The 20,853-nt window shown below is 33.2% G+C and overlaps 1 protein-coding gene across 1 annotated transcript in view; it reads right to left on the bottom strand.

Annotated features, from left to right (window-relative positions):
- Positions 1 to 20,853, bottom strand: part of LOC132707604 (KH domain-containing, RNA-binding, signal transduction-associated protein 2-like) — a 284,859-nt gene that overhangs the window by 105,924 nt on the left and 158,082 nt on the right. The window contains exon 3 of the mRNA XM_060679513.1: positions 1,043 to 1,146. Coding sequence (XP_060535496.1) covers positions 1,043 to 1,146 — 104 coding nt within the window. The remainder of the gene's footprint in view (positions 1 to 1,042; positions 1,147 to 20,853) is intronic.

The following is a 20,853-nucleotide window of genomic DNA, read 5'->3' as shown; positions in this document are numbered from 1 at the left end:
GAATAGAAAAGTTAATATTATGGATAAAAAGGTTTCTAAGTACGGAAAGTTTCTTGTAAAATCCATGTTGATTCACGTCTTTGTCATTTTTTATCACAATTAGATACCTTATTACAATTAGGTATGCTGTTACTTAGGAACTTTCACGTATTATTTTGCTCAATAGCAATAAAAGCTCAATTATAAAACATAAGATGTGTATTATTTATTGAATTTGCTATTCGAGTAAAAAACACCAATAAAAGTATTATAAACATATTGTCACAATTATTTTAAATCCTCTCAATCCAGTTTATAATAAATTAATGTTTATTCATCAAAAATAAGCAAACTAAACGATCACAATTATAAGTTCACCAAATATTATGTCCGGTTTTGATCAGTAACAGCTAATGTAAGGCACCGGACATTACCAATAGGTTAGCCAATAGATAAAGAAAATGTTTATAAAAGAAAACATAAATAATAAAAATTATAAGGTACGGTAAACTATGAAAGAAAATATTGATTAACTAAACATCAGCAATAATAACATATACAATTACAGTTTTATTTGGATGGAAACATTTAATTGGTTTTTGTCAATTATGATTTTGTCAGAGTCTGAGGCAGATGCGTCTAATTCAAAATCGCTTAGATTACACAAATTATGTAACTTAATAAGTAATAGGTTCCAAAATGAGTCCAAAAAGAACAGAAATGGAAGAATATCTTGACAAATATACAATTGATCAAAAAACAATTCAATATTTAAAGACATTTTATTATATTTAATTATGTCAAATTGTCGAGATATTCCACCTCCATTTAGGAAAGGAGTTAACTAAACTTCTCTGTTAGTCATACCTGAATAATAATATAATGTTTTAAAATACACATCTGCAGGTTACTGCTCCATCTTGAATCCACCCGGTAATCGTTAAACAATTACCTACGAAAAGTTTCGCGCAATGTCCATCGCGTCCATATTTCCTCCGATTAAGCGTTTTATTGCGAAACTTGGAACGCCCGAGCCATTATTAAGTCGAATTCCCCAACTTACCTTAGGATGGTCTCTAACAGGAACGACGACTCTAACGGCTACTTTTATCGGTTTGTCTCTCGTAATGTCAACCATTCGCCGACTCTCCGCACCCTTGCCGTTTCCTGCAACGAAATTCGTCCTTTGAAACGAGCAAAGTTTCGTTATTTGTCGCCGACGTCTCGTTTTAATTTAGCCGTGTTATTTAATTTGTGAAGGGATGGGAGAAATTTCGATTCCGTCCTAGTGATTTATTTATTGAGGTATTTTTCTATTTATTCAATACAACGCCCTTCGGTAACAACCCAATTACAGAGTAAGGTACAAACCTTAACATCACTAACAAACATCATCTGATATCATATCAAAATGAGATTTCTTTTTTTTAAAGCTGTCCCGAAAGGGATATTTTGCGGCCCAATATGAGGCCACAAAAATTAGCATAATATTCAACAAATTTGGTAAACGGTATTTGAATCACGAATGATTGAAAAAGTTTATCAATGTGTTGCATACTATATACTTTTTCTACAAGGGTGTTAGTTTTTTTGGTAAACTTTTGCAGTTCAAAAACTCTACAATTACCTCTTGGAACTCTGATATGTATTAAGTTAGTCAGATTGGTAAGCTTGAAGCTTAGTAGGCATTTAAAAATTGCAATGATAATGAGGCAGAGCTCCATCTAGCTGAAGCCGAAGCCACGGCGATGTTCTAATATTTAAAGGGACTTCTAACAATTTAGACAGTTGATATAAAAGAAAGTCTAAAAACGTTCTACCAATTAGCCCACACCACTCGTTAAGGAATTTACAAATATTACAAGTTGACTACCTCAATAAATTATCTGTCATTTTTAAATACCACAGGCAACTAGATGCAATAAAACATTTATTTAGATAAGATTAAAAACGACAATTTCGCGTATGCTGCCAAAGAAGAAACCCTAACACCAATCGATAGGTAATTGAAAAATATTATAGCCACTTGTTGTCTAAAATTATTGAAAATACCTTTCAAATTTAGGTATCACGAACCCTTATTGAAACACGCACTTATTTTGATGGCAAAATTCAAAAGAGCAAAAACCTGTATAGTATGAAACCACTTTAAAAAATAACCAGCTCTAATGGAACAGAAGCTACAAAATACTTCTTATAAGTTATACGACATGAGTTCGACTGGAGAAATGTAATATTTTTCATATACAATCTGCTAAAAATAGTTTGCTAGTAAGGAGAGCAAAAATTTAAAAAAAAAAACAGGAATCGCTTAACATTAGGGCAATTTAATCAAGATGAAGCCACATAATGGTAAATTTAAGTATAATATATTAAAATATATTTTTTTGTTCGCCTGTTCGTCGGGCCAGTCATCTTTGTCTCTCTGTGCAGTAAAAATTTAGATTAGTTGTGTAACCCTTAACATTTTGCTTGGTTTCAATATCTTATCGGATTTTTCTAGCATTTTTGCATATTTTCCAGCGAATACCTTAAAATTTCAGTTTGTTAACATTCCCATCAATTGTAAGAGTACCGAGTACAAAGTACAAAGGAAGGACGGTAGGGCTTATTAACTATGTAATCTAGTATGTAAAATTGAGTTTTTCAAGATCTTGTATTTTATTTGAAAATGCATTAAAAGGATTTTTGATACGCTTTTGTATATTCTGACTCAATAAAATAAAATCTCCATGCAAGCGATAAAAATTTCCGACAAAAGAAAAGGTTAAAATGTTTTGTTTTCCTAAATCTCTGGCCTTACTTTTACCTCGACTAATTTAGATATACAGAAAGGCCGGCACATGCAATGCAGGGTAAAAACATTGCCAAATTAGCAGCACTTTAGTAAAAGGATTACTGAGCTAAATTGGCTTGCCAAAATTTCTTTCAAATCGTGATTGTAATTAGAATGAATATGGAGAATAATTTTTGTCGATCTTTTTCACGCATGATTTGTTTAAGATTAGTTATTATTTTATATTAGAAAATTTAACATTGATAAAGTTATAGCCCCGTAAAGTTGTTATTCGCTTGGGGTAACAGGTATTTATTATAATTGAAATAAACATGTGTTTTATGGTTAAACTTTACTGTAAATTTCGTTGAGAAGATTGGAATTTAGGTAACAATAACTTTATTGAAACACAAACTTATTTTGGTAGTAAAATGCAATATAATTCTTTTATACTTTTATCACTTTTGAGACAACCTGTATAGTATGAAAGTAATTTTAAAAAGTAACCATAATAGGACTTTACATATCCCAAAAGCAAAAATTTTATTTTGACCTCAATATTCCGTGGCGTATAACGCGAACAACGACCAAAGACGAAGTTGCATCTCCTTTATCTGGCAACGATAGATTCGATTGATGCCATAGGCGTTTTTGTTTGTTCTGTTTGATTCGGGCTTTGGAGAAACCGATGAAATCGTGTTTCACGAAAGTAGCTACGCTCCTCACTAAACTCGAGATCTCGGTAACGGTAGGTCATACGGGGTCGCCGTTGGTACACATGGATTTAGCGTCGAAAAAGAAACTTTTTTTTCTGTTCTCTGTTTCTCCGTAACGGACATCCGGCGGATTTTTGATTCCGGATAACTTTCCAACCGTTAAAACTACGGACTTCAAATTTTCCTCCGTTCTAATACTAGACGATCCGCAGCGTCTTGCAAAATGTTAAGGCTATCCGACAGCCGCGGCCATTTGACTTGAGATTCGACTGGAAGTCAGGTTTAATATTTTTAAATATTGCTTTTCGAAATAAAAAAATCTCCCAAACTCATTATCCGATAGATTAAATTATCAAATCAGCGGGTGCCAGAGATTCGGGTCAATAATTCTGTTTATGCCACTTTGTCAAAAATGTACCGGAAATGTCGGTTATCGGCAAATAACCTAAAATTCCTTAAAATTTGTCTTTTTCCGGCGGAAATTAATAGTTCTAACTCTAAAACAGTTGCAAACAGCGCCGTTGGACGTAAACGTTTTGGTAGGTAGCTGAGAGAGCTGCAATGTTTGCATTTACTGTTCTCGTCAATCACACAGGGTGCGCGAAATACGCTTTAGAAAGCGTTTGGTTAAAATTAAATATTAGCTTATAACTTTATTACCGCAATTGTAATTTAAGTTTAATGGTTGTGTAGATGGTCATGTGCGCTATCATTTCATGCATTTACTATTTTCACATGTTGTACAAGTCGCGTGATATATTAAACCAACACCCTCAAGTCCCTGATCAAAACGATAATACTGGCAATAAATAGGTTGTATACACACCAAATCAAACATTCGATGCACGTTGGTTAGCTCCGTGGTTAAGGCGTCGAACGCGATACGGAATGTTTCGGGTTGAAACGCAATTGCAGGTTAATTTTTTTATATCTTTAAATATTTAAATATTTAATTTTATTACATTCTTCTTCGTGACTGCTTAAATTTGGTAAATTATTGTAAGTGAAGTTTTTTGGGACGAAAAGTAAGGGGTGTTCGATGCATAGAACTTTAAGTTGCAATAAAATAAGTATGGATTATTCGATTGACATGAATTTTATTTATCCGAAAGATAATCGTGGCATTACATTTTAAATATGATTTCTGGCATATGACCGCCACATCTGGCGCGGATGCAGTCCAATCTGGACGTCCAAGTAACGATGACTTTTTTCAACATTTGTGGCCGTATATTTGCAATAACACGGCGAATGTTGTCTTCCAAATGGTCAAGCGTTTGTGGCTTATCCCGCATAGACCAATGACTTTACATAGCCCCACAGAAAGTAGTCTAGCGGTGTTAAATCACAAGATCTTGGAGGCCAATTCACAGGTCCAAAACGTGAAATTAGACGGTCACCAAACGTGTCTTTCAATAAATCGATTGTGGCACGAGCTGTGTGACATGTTGCGCCGTTTGTTGAAACCACATCTCCTGGACATTATGGTTATTCAATTCAAGAATGAAAGAGTTATTAATCATAGCTCTACACCGATCACCATTGACTGTAACGTTCTGGCCATTACTGTTTTTGAAGAAGTACGGACCAATGATTTCACCAGCCCATAAAGCGCACCAAACAGTCAGTTTTTCTGGACCTAACGGTGTTTCGACATACACTTGAGGACTAGCTTCGCTTCAAATGCGGCAATTTTGTTTGTTGACGTAGCCATTCAACCAGAAGTGCGCTTCATCGCTAAATAAAATTCGCTAATGAAAATCGAGATCAACGGCAATCTCGTTTTGGGCCCTTTCGACGAATCTACGCCTTATTTGATGATCGTTTGGCTTCAATTCTTGCACAAGTTGGATTTTGGATCCTTCCGCAAAATCTTCCATAAAGTGGATGGACACAGATCCAATTCCTGTGCTTGATGGCGGATGGACTCATTCGGGTCTTCCTCAATGCTAAGCTCTACAGCCGCAATAGCTTCTTCTGTAGGTACCCTACGACCTCTCTGGGAATGCGAGTTACCAATAAGAGTAAACGTGGTGCGAAAATGTTGCATGGTTAATCGAATTAACTGCTCTGATGGACGATTTTGTCGACGATAAAATGGACGTAGTGCGTGATACGTATTCCGCAAAGAACCATTATTTTCGAAATAAAATTGCACTATTTCCAAGCGTTGTTCAGGCGTGAGTCTATTCATGATGAATTGCCAAACCAAACTGAGAATAAATCACCTGACAGCTGTTAAATCGGTAGCCATCTTGAACAGTAATGCCAACTTAAAGTTCTATACATCGAAAAAAAAACACAAATTATAAATGTTTTCCAGTTCAGGACAAATACTTATTTCTTTTTCCAACACTATAAAAATTTACAATTTTTGTTTTAGATATATTTGAGCAAATGCAGCGTTGCCAAATCTACAGGAAATTATTAGCAATTTTATTTTTTCAAATGGGGCACCCTATATTTTCTTTCAAATTCGGATCCTTTGGAACATTTTAAATAACTTTTTGGATTTACGTATATGAACTAAAAATTATTTTATTTTTCTTGATTTCTTGAGTGTAAAAAAATCGCATGATTTAGTGTAGTTGGCACTGGTGTTCCGATAATGTGAGAAACTATCCTCTATGGTTTCTTGAAAGTTCCATAGTGGTTCGCAGGAGGATAGAAAAATAATGCGCCCCTCTAGGGACTATCGGAGTGATTCCTAGATCTTTTTAGCCCGCTCGCGACTCGCATTCTTTCTGTTTTCAGAGAAACAAAACATATCCTTCTCGTTTTTGCATATAAGAAACCAACAGCTAGTTTCTGAATCTATGCACGGTTTTTACCATCAAACAAAATCTGTTCCGCCGATTGCCTTTTAATAGAAGCAACGAATGGGTCGTCCACAACCAAAACGATTTCCGAACAGCTGTTGACTATAAATCTGCGATAATAATATTATCGGCTTCGACAACTAGGCAAAACGACCCATTCCTACGCGGCAAACAATACAGAACAGAAGCGCTTCGCTCCTCGGTGTCCGATAAAATTCCAATATTGCTGCAAAGGAAGCCGTTTTCATGTCGTCCGCGCCTCGACGTCACTTAATAGACTTTGCTTTAACAGAAAAAAATGTCTTCGCACAATATTAAACTTAATTGCAGAAAATGAAGCAAAAATTTATATAGTGCAGCTTAGACTTTTATCCGAGAACTAATTTGACACAGTCAATCGCGAAACGATTCGTAGCAGTTAATCTATCACTTTTTGACCTCGGTTAAAGCGGGGTCGTAATTTCTTTTTCTTTTTTTATTCACGCCCTCTCGTCACGGAGGCTGGCGATCCAAGTGGCAATTGCAAACAGCAGCACTATTTCCTCCATTATGAGCCAAAGTAATTCGTATGTCTCCTCTTATCACATAGCCTAGTTCTCTAAATATTGACTACGCGAATAATATGGACCACCCTAATTTTGTTCAATGGCAACAGAGCACTGAACGAAATCTGGTCTCATTTAATAATGCCCTGTACCTGCATAACGTCAGTAGGTCTTAACCAAGGGTGTGGGGAAGCCTCATTCGACGACGACCATTTTGTGATTTTAGAGGCGTCTGATGTACATTTTTGTATTGTATAATTTATACAAAGGGTTTAGTAAATAATTAGGTTATTAAATATTGAAGCAAATTATTGAATTATTTTTTTTAAACGGCTTAACCAAAACAACTTCTTGTTCTGAACTAGTTGGCTGTTACTTGATGAAAATCCATTTAACATAATTAAATCAGAACAAAAACTGTTCAGATTTTCACAGTTATTTATTACTTTGTGACAGCTGTTTCGACAATACCGTGGCATTTTCAGATACAAACTATGACAATATTCCGGCATCTATATATACAATCAATTAGTAATAGAGTCTTAATTACCGATGTAGGGTTAAAAATTTAAATTTAACAACGAAGACGCATTTAAAACCAATTGGTCATTAATAGATTCGAACATCTCATATAATAAATCTCCATTATGTAAAATATGAACATTTTCGTCAAACTTGTGAATTTAGATGAATGGCTGGGAACGTTTATTTTTATACGCTCTTTTATGTTCGTTAATGCGTTTTTTCAATGTTCTACCAGTTTGTCCGATATAAATTTTGGGCCACGAACCTGTAGACACCGGATTTTTGAGTTTTTCGTGACTTAGTTTGAGTGTAGAATTTGGCATCATCGGAAAAGCAGAAACCTTCCTCCAGACAAACTTGTGATAGGGAATCAATTAAAAATGCTATTCTTGCCGTTCGAGAAAATATCTACAAGCTGCTAGAGATTTACTTCTAGGGCGATTTACAAATATACCAGAAAGTTTAGAAGCAGAGTTGCTAAATTACATCCTTACTATGGGGCAAACTGAGTTTGGTTTGAGCGGACGCCTAGTGGCAGTACGTAACAATTCAAGTGACAATCAGACAAATGAGGAAGATCAATCGTTCATACCAAGTCTACTACTGCTCCCGCTTTTACAACACCAGAAAATTTAGTTCAATAACACGTTTAAGTAGAACAAAATGCAACAAGGGAAGAAAAGCTAGACATATTCCCCATACAAACTGAAATTAAAACAATCATTTAAGGAGAAAAAAGAAATAAATTCTAAGACAAATAAAAGAGAAAAAGAAATTTTGGAGATAAAGTCACCTAAGGAGAGAAAACAACTAACTGGCAAAGAAAATGTAAAAAAAGACCAACTTGTAAATCAGGAGAATGGTCAAGTTCTAAGGATCCTAATGATTTTTCAGTCAAAGATAGCCCAGATGGCTTGTTTTCAGGGGATGCTGGTGGTGAATTATGGGTTCAGTGCTTTTCTTGCTCTCCATATGCACATGAAGATTTCTCCGGGGTAGAAAAAGACATTTTTACATGCGAATTTTGTAGCAGCCGTTAATGCTATACGCCAGTGCTAAGTTTTGATTTATTTTATTATTGTTATTACACTAGTTTTTACAGAAGCAGAATTCTTATACCTATGATGCTATGATACCGTCGTTAACAGTTTTAATATTTTTCATAAAATTAGTTTTTATTCAATTCGTTAAGTTTTTTTTAAAGAAAAACCATTACTTATACATTGTGGGATATGTATTTGACTGATCGGAATAACCTTAAGAAGTTTTTTCTTTAGCTTTATTTTAAAAAATCGTCACAATAGTCAATATTTTGATATAATATTAATATAATATAAAACATTTTAATAATATAAATATTAAATCTTTTTTTTCTTAGTAGTGTTATGCATGCGTTATTAGTGATTTGTGCAAATGTGCAGTTGTCATCCTCATAAAGCCAAACAGATAATACGCTCGTAGGCAATTCGAAGCTCTATGGCAAGATCCCTTCTTGTAAAAAAACTTCTTGTAAGAAAACTTCTTCTCTCGAGTAGCACAAGCAATTGATGTTAGCTCGTACATATTTTTGTTCTATTGTTTATCCCTTGACATACAACTATACATTTATTGGTGTTTTCGAAAATACCATTACTTTCGGTTTTAAGACATTGAGATGCAAATCAAACATTTCGCTATCATGAACTATAAAATCATTATTTTTGGTAGGTCTTGGATATTCTCCGCTGTTTCGTGTAGTTCCATTGATCTTAATTTGAATATATTGCTGTTCTGGATTTTATCCAGATTGGGAAATTCGAAACACAATTAGTTTGGTGTGTGTTCTTTTTTTGTGGATGCTATAAGGTATATACTAAATGGTAAGAGATACAAAAAACTAAGATGCGTATCCTGTTGTCCTTTTTTGCATTTGTTTAATGGCGGAATCAGATGTATGCTAACTAGATTGAATTTTGACGATTGTTATTCTCTCTTATTACTCGGTTATTTATGGAGATAAAGGAAACTATAAATACAAATGAATATATATATATATATATATATATATATATATATATATATATATATATATATATATATATATATATATATATATATATATATATATATATATATATATATAAATATATATTTATATATTTATATATATATATATTTATATATTTATATATATATATATATATATATATATATATATATATATATATATATATATATATATATATATATATATATATATATATATATATATATATATATATATATATATATATATATATATATATATATATATATATATATATATATATATATATATATATATATATATATATATATATATATATATATATATATATATATATATATATATATATATATATATATATATATATATATATATATATATATATATATATATATATATATATATATATATATGTGTGTGTGTGTGTGTGTATATATATACATACTGGAACATATTTTTTTTAGTTTACCATCGATAGAAACATAATTCCTTTATTTTATAATAGATATATTAAAACCCGAGAAGTGGATACTTTTCTATAAACTCCACCCTATTGCTCGGATTTTTATTATATTTGATTTTTAATAAATACCCTAAAATAAAAATCGAGGAGCGTCAGGTTAACCTTTGAAATGTATTTAAAAAATTAATGGGGATACATAGAAGGAATTGTTTACAACATGCTTCCAGTCACACCAGGAATCCCGCCAATGTTGTCCAACCTTGCAACAGTTTCAAGAAAAGAATATACAACCATCACGTAGTTGTCGTTATAGCCTTGATAAAAATTACTTTTCAAGTTTCATAATTTAAAAAAAAATTGTTTTGTTGAAATTATTATTATATATGTTGTTGTTTATAGTATCTACTAGTTGTTGCACCCGTTTTGAAACAGATGACAAGTTGTAACTTTACAGCAAAAGCAGACCAAATTCAATACCTCGATAAATAATCTATCATTTCTAAATTCCATGCAAAAACCATATCTTAGTGAACTTTTTTCAAAAGGCGAAGAGTAAGTTCTGGGACATTCCCTGGAAAGTTAAAAAATTTAGTGCAGCATTTAAATTAATTAAGTTATAGCGACTTAAAGTTCTTATTAGATTATTAGATACATTTTTGACCAAATTGTATAAGAAAGCCATTTCAATATTCCTTGCGTGAACAACCCTGTGTACCATTATTTATAATGTGTGCAAAAAAAGAGATTGCAATTTTTGTTGTTAACGTGTGACTAAAAAATATTAATTAAATAAGTATTTCGTCTTGCGCGTCATTAACAGCTAGGCAGATGCTTTTGTTTCTAATTATCATCATATCTAAGTTCTACTACGATGCATTACATTGCATTCTTCCAAAAAAATAACATACTGGGTCCTCGCATGTGAATTTCCCGACATTTCCAAATATTAACAAACCGACGGCACACGAGCGTAAAGTAAACTTGGGGTTTCGGCGGTGTCAATATTTTACGTGCATCGTAATTGCACCCCATTGTTCTATTTACACATGTAAAACGGTGCGGGGGCGGGTCGTGCCTCCCTCATCAGCAATACTTTGCAATTAATTATAGTCCTGCGGCGATTACCAAGTTGCGAAAGCGCATTTTCATAATGAGAGTGTCCCCGCATTACAACTACTGTGATTAAGGCGGATTAATTGATACTGTTAATAAGCCGGTTGATTTGGAAATTGAAATTTTCGACGAAAATTTTTGTAGGTCCATGATTTTGAAACAAAGCACGAAAGTGAATACCTTGTAATATAAAAATTAATATCACTAGATACAAGAAAATCAGCGCCACATAATTTATTCATAACATTGCCTTCCTTGTCATGCAAATATAGGTATTTATGCAAAATATTAGTGGGGTGAAGAGTTGTCTAAACATGGTTGCTAGGGTACCAACTTAAGGTGGTAATTGTAAATTAATAATATTCAAAATTTTATAAATATATTACAAATACTTAAGAGATAATGCAGATCTGGTGCCTTCGAGCGTTCTTTGGAAACTATAATAGATAATATTAAGCACCATCACACAAAAAAATAGTATAATTACACATGAAATGACCCTTCCGAGTTCATTGCAAACTTCATAGTATTGAGGTAATATTGCTATCAGCCTTTTTAATAACAATATTCAAAAACACCTTGTCCCTTCAAAAACGCGATTTTTCTCACAAAAAATCATCAAAAGCAGAGGCAGTTTAAGACGCATGGGAAATCGAGTTAAAACTTGCCTACATTGGCGTAACCGTTTATTAGTTGTAACGTTGGGACAATAGATATTTGTTTATTTTGTGGGTAATGTTTAACGAAATATTAACAAGTTATTTTGTTAAACATACAAAAATACCGACTAACTCGAGGTTAGCGGTAGGTAACAGTGTTAAGCTGTTGGGTCTTACTATAGATAACAAATTTTCGTGGTCACACCATACAGATGAACTTCTTAAAATTTTATCGAGTCTGATATTTTTAATAAGAAGACCAAAATCTTAAATAAATTTCGACACCCTTAAAACATCTCATTTTGCACTGTTTCATTCAAAATTTTCATATTCCGTTCCATTGTGGGGGCACAGACTGTGTTCAAATTACAAAAGAAATTAATTTAGGTTATGTGTGGTGGCATTATCCTGCTCATTACAGACCCCTTTTCTTGAGTTACAGGATTATGCCTTTACTCTGCATCTTCGTTTATTTTGGCCTTAATTGAAATGCATCATAAAAACATACACTTACCATCCACAACTAAAAATCGCTCTTATAATTTTAGGAATAATTTAATCACTATCCCGCTGCCTATGATGTTAAAATCTGTTTTTAATTCTTCGAATTACACACTGCCGACAACTATTCAGGAATACCTTGAGAGTAATTTTGTTTTCGACAAAAAAATTGAGCCGTATTCACGTTTTTCTTTTTTATGCTAATATTTATTTCAATTGACAATAACATATAGCCTTTGATAATTTCGATTTATTAACATATATTAAAATTTATTCTGTATATGATGAAACCATAACTTGTAAAAGTTCCCGGTAAGTTCTACTTATATTTCTATTTCTATTAACATAAATTCAGTTAAATTTCAAGTTTATCTATGTTCAAGCTATTTCGTAGGTAAAATTTGGAACGGCAGCATTGTCTTCGTATCATGGCTAGATTAAAAAAAAAAAACAAATTTATTTGTTGGCCTCGGAATCTACGAATGTGAAAAAAACTGCTAATCGATGGAAAATTGAGATGTATTTTTAATTTATATAAAAACAATTATAAGAGGTTATTCACGCTATGTGGCATGGAATATTATGGTGCAAGGTTTTCAAAAAGTTTAACTTTTGGTTTTAAATCCTATTATACATACATAGATACATACATTTTTTTTTAAGTTTTGAATATATATCAAAGTCGATTTTTTAAAAATTTAGACCCCTGTATATGAAAGCAGTTTCGGATTCGGTTTGCTACCAAAATTAGTGTATATTTCGAGAACGTTTATGATACCTAAACTTTAAATAGTGGTGTGTGACCATAACTGTTAACTTATGCTCTTATCATATCAATTCGCTTTTCTTTTGGTTAGTTCATTAGAGCTAAACACCGCAACGATAGTATCCAAATTTCTACAATTATGAAAAATAATCGCAAAGTGAGACAAACCTGGCAATCTAACGAAATTATCTAAATTTCTACATTTCTAAATTCCATAGACAACAAGATGCAAAAAACTTTTTTAGAAAACAGCAAATGGCATCAAAAAGAACATAATTATAATCTACGAAAATGCGAGCAATTAGCCACCCACCTAACCACTAATCCACCCTAACACCCAACACCAACATTCTATTAACCACACTCATCCATTCCGTATAGTGCGAAAACACCTCTATATAGATCCTTCAAAACTCTATATGCAAACAAACATCTATTGAAATTTAAAGTACAAAAATTTGGCTCTTCTAAAGTTACATGCTGTTTTTCATTTTAGTATCCATCCCTAACCGTATCTGATAATAGCAGATTAGAAAAAATTCAGAACTGCCTCATTCGTTTATGATTTGTGAAGGTTCGATAGTACATCCCAAAAATATTTAAATTGAAATGACCGAATACCTATTTCAATTTTTACTAGAAATTATTGTAGTTGATGTAATGAAATATTTTTTACCAAAGTACTTGAAGGATTTTTCAGTATGACATTCGCAGTGCTCCTCTAAAGGCAAAAAACATTATGGACATTTGAATGTATTGCCATTCGATTCAACTTTATAATAGTTAAAATAAATATTTTGGATCCAGTTCAGTTTTATTGAAGTAGGCAAATGACTGTAAACTTTTGCAGGCATGACAATTGGGCTATTCCACAATGCACAATCTATGACTAATAATTTTCTTTACACAGGTTGGATTTTTGAAGTAATTATATGTATTATGATTAGTTCTAATATGCAATATACAATTGAGGACAAAAAAATAAGGAGGTTTAGACAACATTGTTCTAAGGATACGCTTTTGCAATTTAAATACTTCGCCAGATCGTAACGTGGTACCCCAACGCGCAATCTTATAATATAAACATAAAAGGTCAAAATCAACACATATAAATGTAACTACTCTAGCCTGACGAATTTGAAGGGCCTATAAATCATGCACTCCATCTATATGGAATACAGAAAAAAGGCCGTTCGATTGGGGCACCTCAATATAAGTTCCATTACATAAAAAAGGGCCCACCATAAGATGCGAAAATTACCGAAGACCGATCACCAAATACCACGTGAAGACGCAGGTTTTCTGAAGAGAAGAATAGAGAAGAATACAAATACTAAACTTCAGACAGCTTATTGAAAAGGCCAGACAGCGTCAATTGATAGTATCAGAGTATGTTTTTCTGACTATTGCTTTCTTGACTACCAGAATTCCAGTATAGGCTGTTCAACAATCTTGTAACTCTTATAAAGAATCTATATGAATCAAACATAGCAACAACTCGGAGATAGGTTCTCAAGACAAGAGAAATGATAGAATCTCTCAAACGTGTAGAATATGGGAGCAACAACATCGGTTTAAAAATTAATAAGAATAAAACCAAAATAATGAGAGTCCAAAGATTTATTACCTTGCAATTGAATGATCGATAAAAATAATATGAACTAGTAGACAGCCTTATCTACCTAGCGACATCAGTAGACTGACCAAAATATGGAAAGATCGATACATTTCCCTTGAAAACAAATATAATATTGGCAAAAACGTTTCTCCATTTTCTTAGATGGTACTAAAACTTGGATCTTCCGTGCTGAAAAACGACAAAAAATTGAACGAAATTGAAACGTGGTGCTCTAGGCAAATGGTGTGAGTACCTTGGAAAAGTCATTACACAAACGTCTCTATTTTAAAAGAACTAAAGATAAAACTAGTCTATCATCAATATATCTACAACGGGTTGTACAGTCTATAGAAACTGATCATCCCCGATAAAGTCCCTGGCAAGAGACCAAGAGATAGTAAGCGTTGAAAGTCATATCGCTCTCCCCGTATAATGTGCCCCAAGATATCTTTCGTTTTTAATATGTTCGAAGAGTTCTCGGTCATCCAATCCAGCCATCCTGAGCACATCCTCATTCCTGACCCGTTCTGTCCATAGTATTTTTAGCATCCGTCTCAGAGTCCACATTTCGAACGCTTCAATGTGGTTGATAGAAACAGCTATAAGCGTTCACGCTTCGGCTCCATACAAGAGAACCGACCAGACATAACGCTTAACCATTCTGTATCTGAGTTTGAAATTTAAATTCCTGTTGGTGAGAAATTTTCTTAGTTTAAGAAAAGTTGTTCTTGCTTGTTCTATATTGCATCTAATTTCTGGGTTCCACTGATCCTCCACCATACAGTCCATACGAGAATACCACAACTGAACAATTTTTTAATCTGTTACGTTTTTCAAATACTTGCCCCGCTGATACCAAAACAAACTCGTAACTAAAGTAGCATTGATAACACACTAAAGCATCTAAAGTATCTTCGGTGATTATTTAAAAGTTCTTTTTATACACTGTTCTTCTGTGTTGGCCTGAGTTGCCATAAATAACTTACATATGTACACAATTGGCCATCACATTTTTACATTGTATCTCACAAACAATTTATTTGAACTGTGGTTAATAAAACCATAATAATAAAAATAAAAAAAAGTCAGCACCTTTCTTTGTTCAAAATTAAACAAAATTCTTCTTCTTACAGTTTCCATTAAAGACATATGGATGAGCTCTGTAATTTGTCTGGGAACAGTACAACTAAAAAATGCACATCTGTGTGCTATAAAAAATTTAAAAAATTAAAACATAGTCCAGAATCGTTAACTCGAAATATTAAGTTCATAATGCTGGAACAAACTCCACTTTGGTTGATCGTGGAGAAAGCAACCACGAGACTTTTTAAGATCATAATATTTGCAAAATTTCACCTTCAGTCTCGTATTTATATTCATTAGGAAACTTTTAGCCCGTTTTTTTTTCTTTACCGTCGCAACAAAAAGAATACATTATCTGTTCTTGGGTGTTTATCTTCGCTCCAGTTGATTATTTTTTGTCGCGACACGCCTGTCAGCAGCGTGAGCGATCGCTCCCTTGGAAAAGCATGTATTATCGAACAATTTTTTGGGTTTGGTTTTTATACGAAACGGCAGACGACGCTAAAGCTTAAATTTTCCTAATTACGTTGAAACTTTGAGTCGATAGTAGCGAAATAATTACGACCAGGGAAGCCACAAGCGTTCCAGAAAAAAATGGCTAGAGAAACGTTCCAATTAACAAAGCTATAATGAAGAAAACTTGGATAACTACGAATAAGAAAAGTAAAACATATCAGGTTTGATACTGGAAATTCGCTGCACTCGTGAAATAGAAATACCCAGTAAATGTAACTATAGGGAGTTGGTTCTCCATGTAAGAGTTGACGTTGTTTACTTATGGCGTAAACATTGTTGACATATAGATAGATAGATAGAAGATAAGCCTGGTAATCTTACAGGCGGAAGAAGGGTTACATCACCTTGTCGCTAGAAGTTTCTAATAACTCCAGCACGTATCTTCTCTAATTAATCGGTAAATAAATGTCGGGAATATCCGTCGATCTCTAGCGCTAACTGTTCTTTTTCGCAATCACTAATTCTGGTTATTGCCCCTACTACTGCTATTATATTCTATATTATCAATGGTCTGCACACTTTGCCCTTACTATTGTAGCATTCCAGTCAACCAAATTCCCGAAAAGACCCCGAACCTTTTATTAGCCTACTCTTCTACCTTGTTCAAATTCACTTTACGATACACGGCATGTGCTTTTGCTAAACGATGTTTTTGTAATATCTGAACGACCATTCTGTACAAATTCTCAGGCGGGACCAAATTCAAATAACGTTTACTACGCGCATTGCAGGTAATCATCCGACAATACCTCAGAAATATACCGGGTGTCCCAGTATGGGCAACGAGGCATAGTAGGAAATTATTTTCGAGGTTCCGAAATAGCCATCAGGAGGACAGTTGTTATCTTGAATGTTAAAACTCAGTTTTAATTTAATTAATAATTGAATAATTTAATTTCAGGAGTAAAATGGTGGGGGTGTTCGAACATTTTTTTAAGTAATTATCTATATCTTCAAAAACAAGCCACCTTAGGAAGCATTTCAATAAGCTTAGAGTGGCAGATGGCATTTTCTGACCTAATCGCAAAAAAAATATAAACCGCTTATCAATATCTTTATCCCAACATAAAATATGAATAAAACAACTCACCAAAAAAGTGTTTCAGGCACTAACTAAGTAAAATTTGGTTTTTATCTGACCAAACGCAACCTTCAGGTCGATATTTTTTGAATTTTTCTAAAAGTATACTGCATTAAGAATGTCTTATTAATTTTATCGTAATCCAGCGCCTAAAATGAATGGACGCATTAGGAAGGAAACTTAGTACTGATTATTTCAATACACATTTTAATCCTTGGTTAGTCTTCAATAATTCATTGGTTTTAGGTATTTAACTACACCTATTTATTAATGAAAAAATTAGTGATACTAGTAAATTAATTGAAAACGGGCAAGGATACCAAGTTGTAGTAACGTCAGCATAACGAGAAAGATGGCCTAGGAAAAGCGTCTTTTAACGACTTCAAGTTTACTAAAATGCGTTTAGCCTTTTTGGAGATACGAATATAAATTTAATAAAATGTTCGCACATCACCTACAACTTGCAGATATAGAGAGCAAACAGCAATAAAACAAAAAAGATTTAAATTTGGCTCAGCCTTTAAACAGTACCTGCTTTAACTATGGTTAACTTTAAAAAAAATGGTAGAAAACGAGTTTTAAAATTCAAGATAACAATTACGCCCCTACCTCTATATACCCGAAAATAATTTCCACCCGATTTACTTATTCATTTTTCTTTACTTTCATGACACTCCCCATTCCGCTAATACTGTACTATTGCCCTTAATGGAACACCAGGTGAATATACTGAGTGATGACCTCTACCTGGAACAGATACCATTCTAATATTGAAAACAGAAGATTTTTTGCTGGTAGAATATTGGGTTTCAATCTTAAACATCTAGGTTCATGAAATAAAATTATACGTTCAAATGCGCCACTTTACGCCATTTTCTTTCTAAACAGCGATTTCAACGCACTGAACACGTTTTCCCAGAACGTTTTACGACATTTAGGCATATTTTGAGAAAATACTGTCATAAAAATAACGTATCCAAACTTACTGACGGTTTGTCATGTTGGGTGGTGAAATGCCATAAAGCCATTGGTTAAAACGAAATTTTAAATCTCGCGCAAGTGCATGTTCAATGGACCTTCTCAAAAGTTCCTTTCATTGTTGCTTAGTAAGTTTTTGTATTATCGGAATAGGCAGGACCCCTATATTTCTAGTAGCTATTTAGTGTTGCCATATGATTTATTATTTGTAATTAAAAACATGTTGTTCTATCACATTTGAATTAGATCTGGCTACCCTGCGACAGCGAGAATATCTAAAAAAATTAACTACAACCTCCTATGGTGGTTTTTTAAGAGGTTATATTATTTAAATTGTATTTCATCCATCATAATATCGTTGCTATCCCATTTTAGACTTCACTGTAGTGTCCAGACTCTCATAGGTTAGAAACGAGGTTTATCTCCACATAGAGAACAGGTACTGATCTTTACAACAATCACAAATTACAATTTTGCATAGATTACACCAAGTAACAAAATTAAAAGAAAAATGTGGTACCGACAATTCAAAAACGAATTTTAGACGTTTTTAAGTTTCATCAGAATTCTTCTATCAACTCTTTGAGATACCAGTTGATATTAGTTCTTTTAAAATACGAAAATAAAGGAATAAATATGTTTATACTTAAATGACAAAATATAAATTTCCTAAATAAAATTAGATTCTAATTAGTCAAATAAATACCTCTAATGCGGTAAAAAGCGGAGTGACTAAAGAAAATATCCCGTTTTTTGCCTTGGAACATGAGAAATGAACACTGAGTTAACAAAAATAGACCTTCAAAGAAAACAAACCGTGACCACAATTCACCATATCAATGATCGAAACTGAATCTAAAGCTTAGAGTTCATTTCTTCAAGTAGTACAAAATTGTATTGATAACCACAAATGGAAATCGTGCTTTCAAATTTTAATAATTTCGATTGTAAAATGAATATAAAAGTTCACTATCACCACAGCCACCTCGATCGCTATAAAAGTGTGGAATTATACCACTCCCGCGGTTTGCGCGTTGTTTTTGTTGATGAATTCTGCCATTTGTTCACCAACTACTTGGGGGAGCGGAAGCAGAAATAGACGGATATAATATTGTCAGAGAAAGTCATGTACTTTGCTGAACCACGGCTAACGACTGCGCATGGTGACTTCTGCCGTTTGTGTTTGCTATAACAATACTGGACGTAGACATCACTGGGATATCATGTGGGTAGAAACATTTTAAGTGATAATTGAATAATGAATGTTAACCTAGTTCTTGTAATAAGTAGTTTAATTCATTTGTATTTTTTAACAGACAACAGTGATATAATAGTTATACGCAAATATACACAAGCTAAAAATATGAATTGATAAAATATCTCAAAAACTTGATATGATAGATAAAATCTGAGTGCTCTTTTGGATATAGAACCCAAAAATTACCCAGGAACGGTTGAAAAATTGCAGGCACCAAAAATTCTGTTGTTGTTTCTAACAAAATTTTAGATAGGACACAAATAACGCGACACCCTGTACATCGCGAAAGAAGCGACTAAAAAAGGCAACGAAAAAAAAAACGGCAGAAGCCTTAAATCCATTTAAAGCCGGGCGAGCCGAGGTGGAAAAATATGGAGCCCGTACGTCTTCGTAGCGATATCCCAAACAAATAAACGAAATTTATCTGCCCGAGCTGGCATTAATAATAAAAACAGATCATTTGGAATATTCCGCCGACGACATCTGATCGTAAATCACACAATTGAGCCATTTCTTGGGCCAGATTTGTTGCGGTCGTTCATAGTGTGATTAAATAAGTTCTTAAAAAATCTAAGAGATGGCGATTGTAGTATAAAAAGTAAATATTTACCATTAAGTATCACAATTGTTGTCGATTCAAGTAAACATCGTTAATTTCCCTATAAAAATAGATAAAAATGAGTTTAAAAGAAAGAGTTTTAAAAGGGTTGACGCCGAAAGAAATCAAAGCTGAGTCCGATGAAGTTCTTTACAATTGGGTGAATTAGTTTAGAAGGGCCTACCATAGAAAGGATTGACAATATTGCCGATGAGGGAGATCAACTAAACGAAGTGTGCGAAATAGTTGAGCAGTTTTGGCGCTTTCCGTCGAAATATCGACGAGTTTCTGCGTCGATGTATAACAGTTATTGAACGAACCTCGTAATTTTGCAAGTGTCTTTCAATTGAGTAAACACCATTTTAATGGCCAAAACGAAATATTTTTATACTAAAATTAGAAATAGTTTAAGTGCTTAAAGAAAATTAAAGTTACATTGTTACCAAGAAACTAATGAACGAAACCAGGGGTGGAAAGCAGCTACGTCATCTGAAACAAACAACAATATTGCAGGCAAGTAGTGTTTTACTTGTTAATTATGTGCCAGGTTTTTGAAAAATGTCACCGCTATACAAAATCGCATGAGGCTTATCAGGTTTAGAAACTTAGATTTTGCAAGCGACAAAAGACCTGTAAAGTAATAACATTTTTAAAAAATATGTAAATTTCGTCTTTGTAAATCTGATCACCACCGTAAACTAACGGCATAAACTCTCCATTTATCAAACCTGTGTTTGTGTCAAAACGTCTTCTGATTATCCCAAATAGGACTTGTCCGTTGTAGGTTGAACGGTAGAAAATAAGACGTTCATGTCCAAATTTTGCCACTTTTT

This window comes from Cylas formicarius, unplaced genomic scaffold, assembly GCF_029955315.1.
Source record: "Cylas formicarius isolate icCylForm1 unplaced genomic scaffold, icCylForm1.1 PGA_scaffold_10__41_contigs__length_53128322, whole genome shotgun sequence".
NCBI lineage: Eukaryota > Metazoa > Arthropoda > Insecta > Coleoptera > Brentidae > Cylas > Cylas formicarius.
Note: the sequence above shows the minus strand (reverse complement) of the source record. Positions and strands in the feature narration are given on the sequence as shown.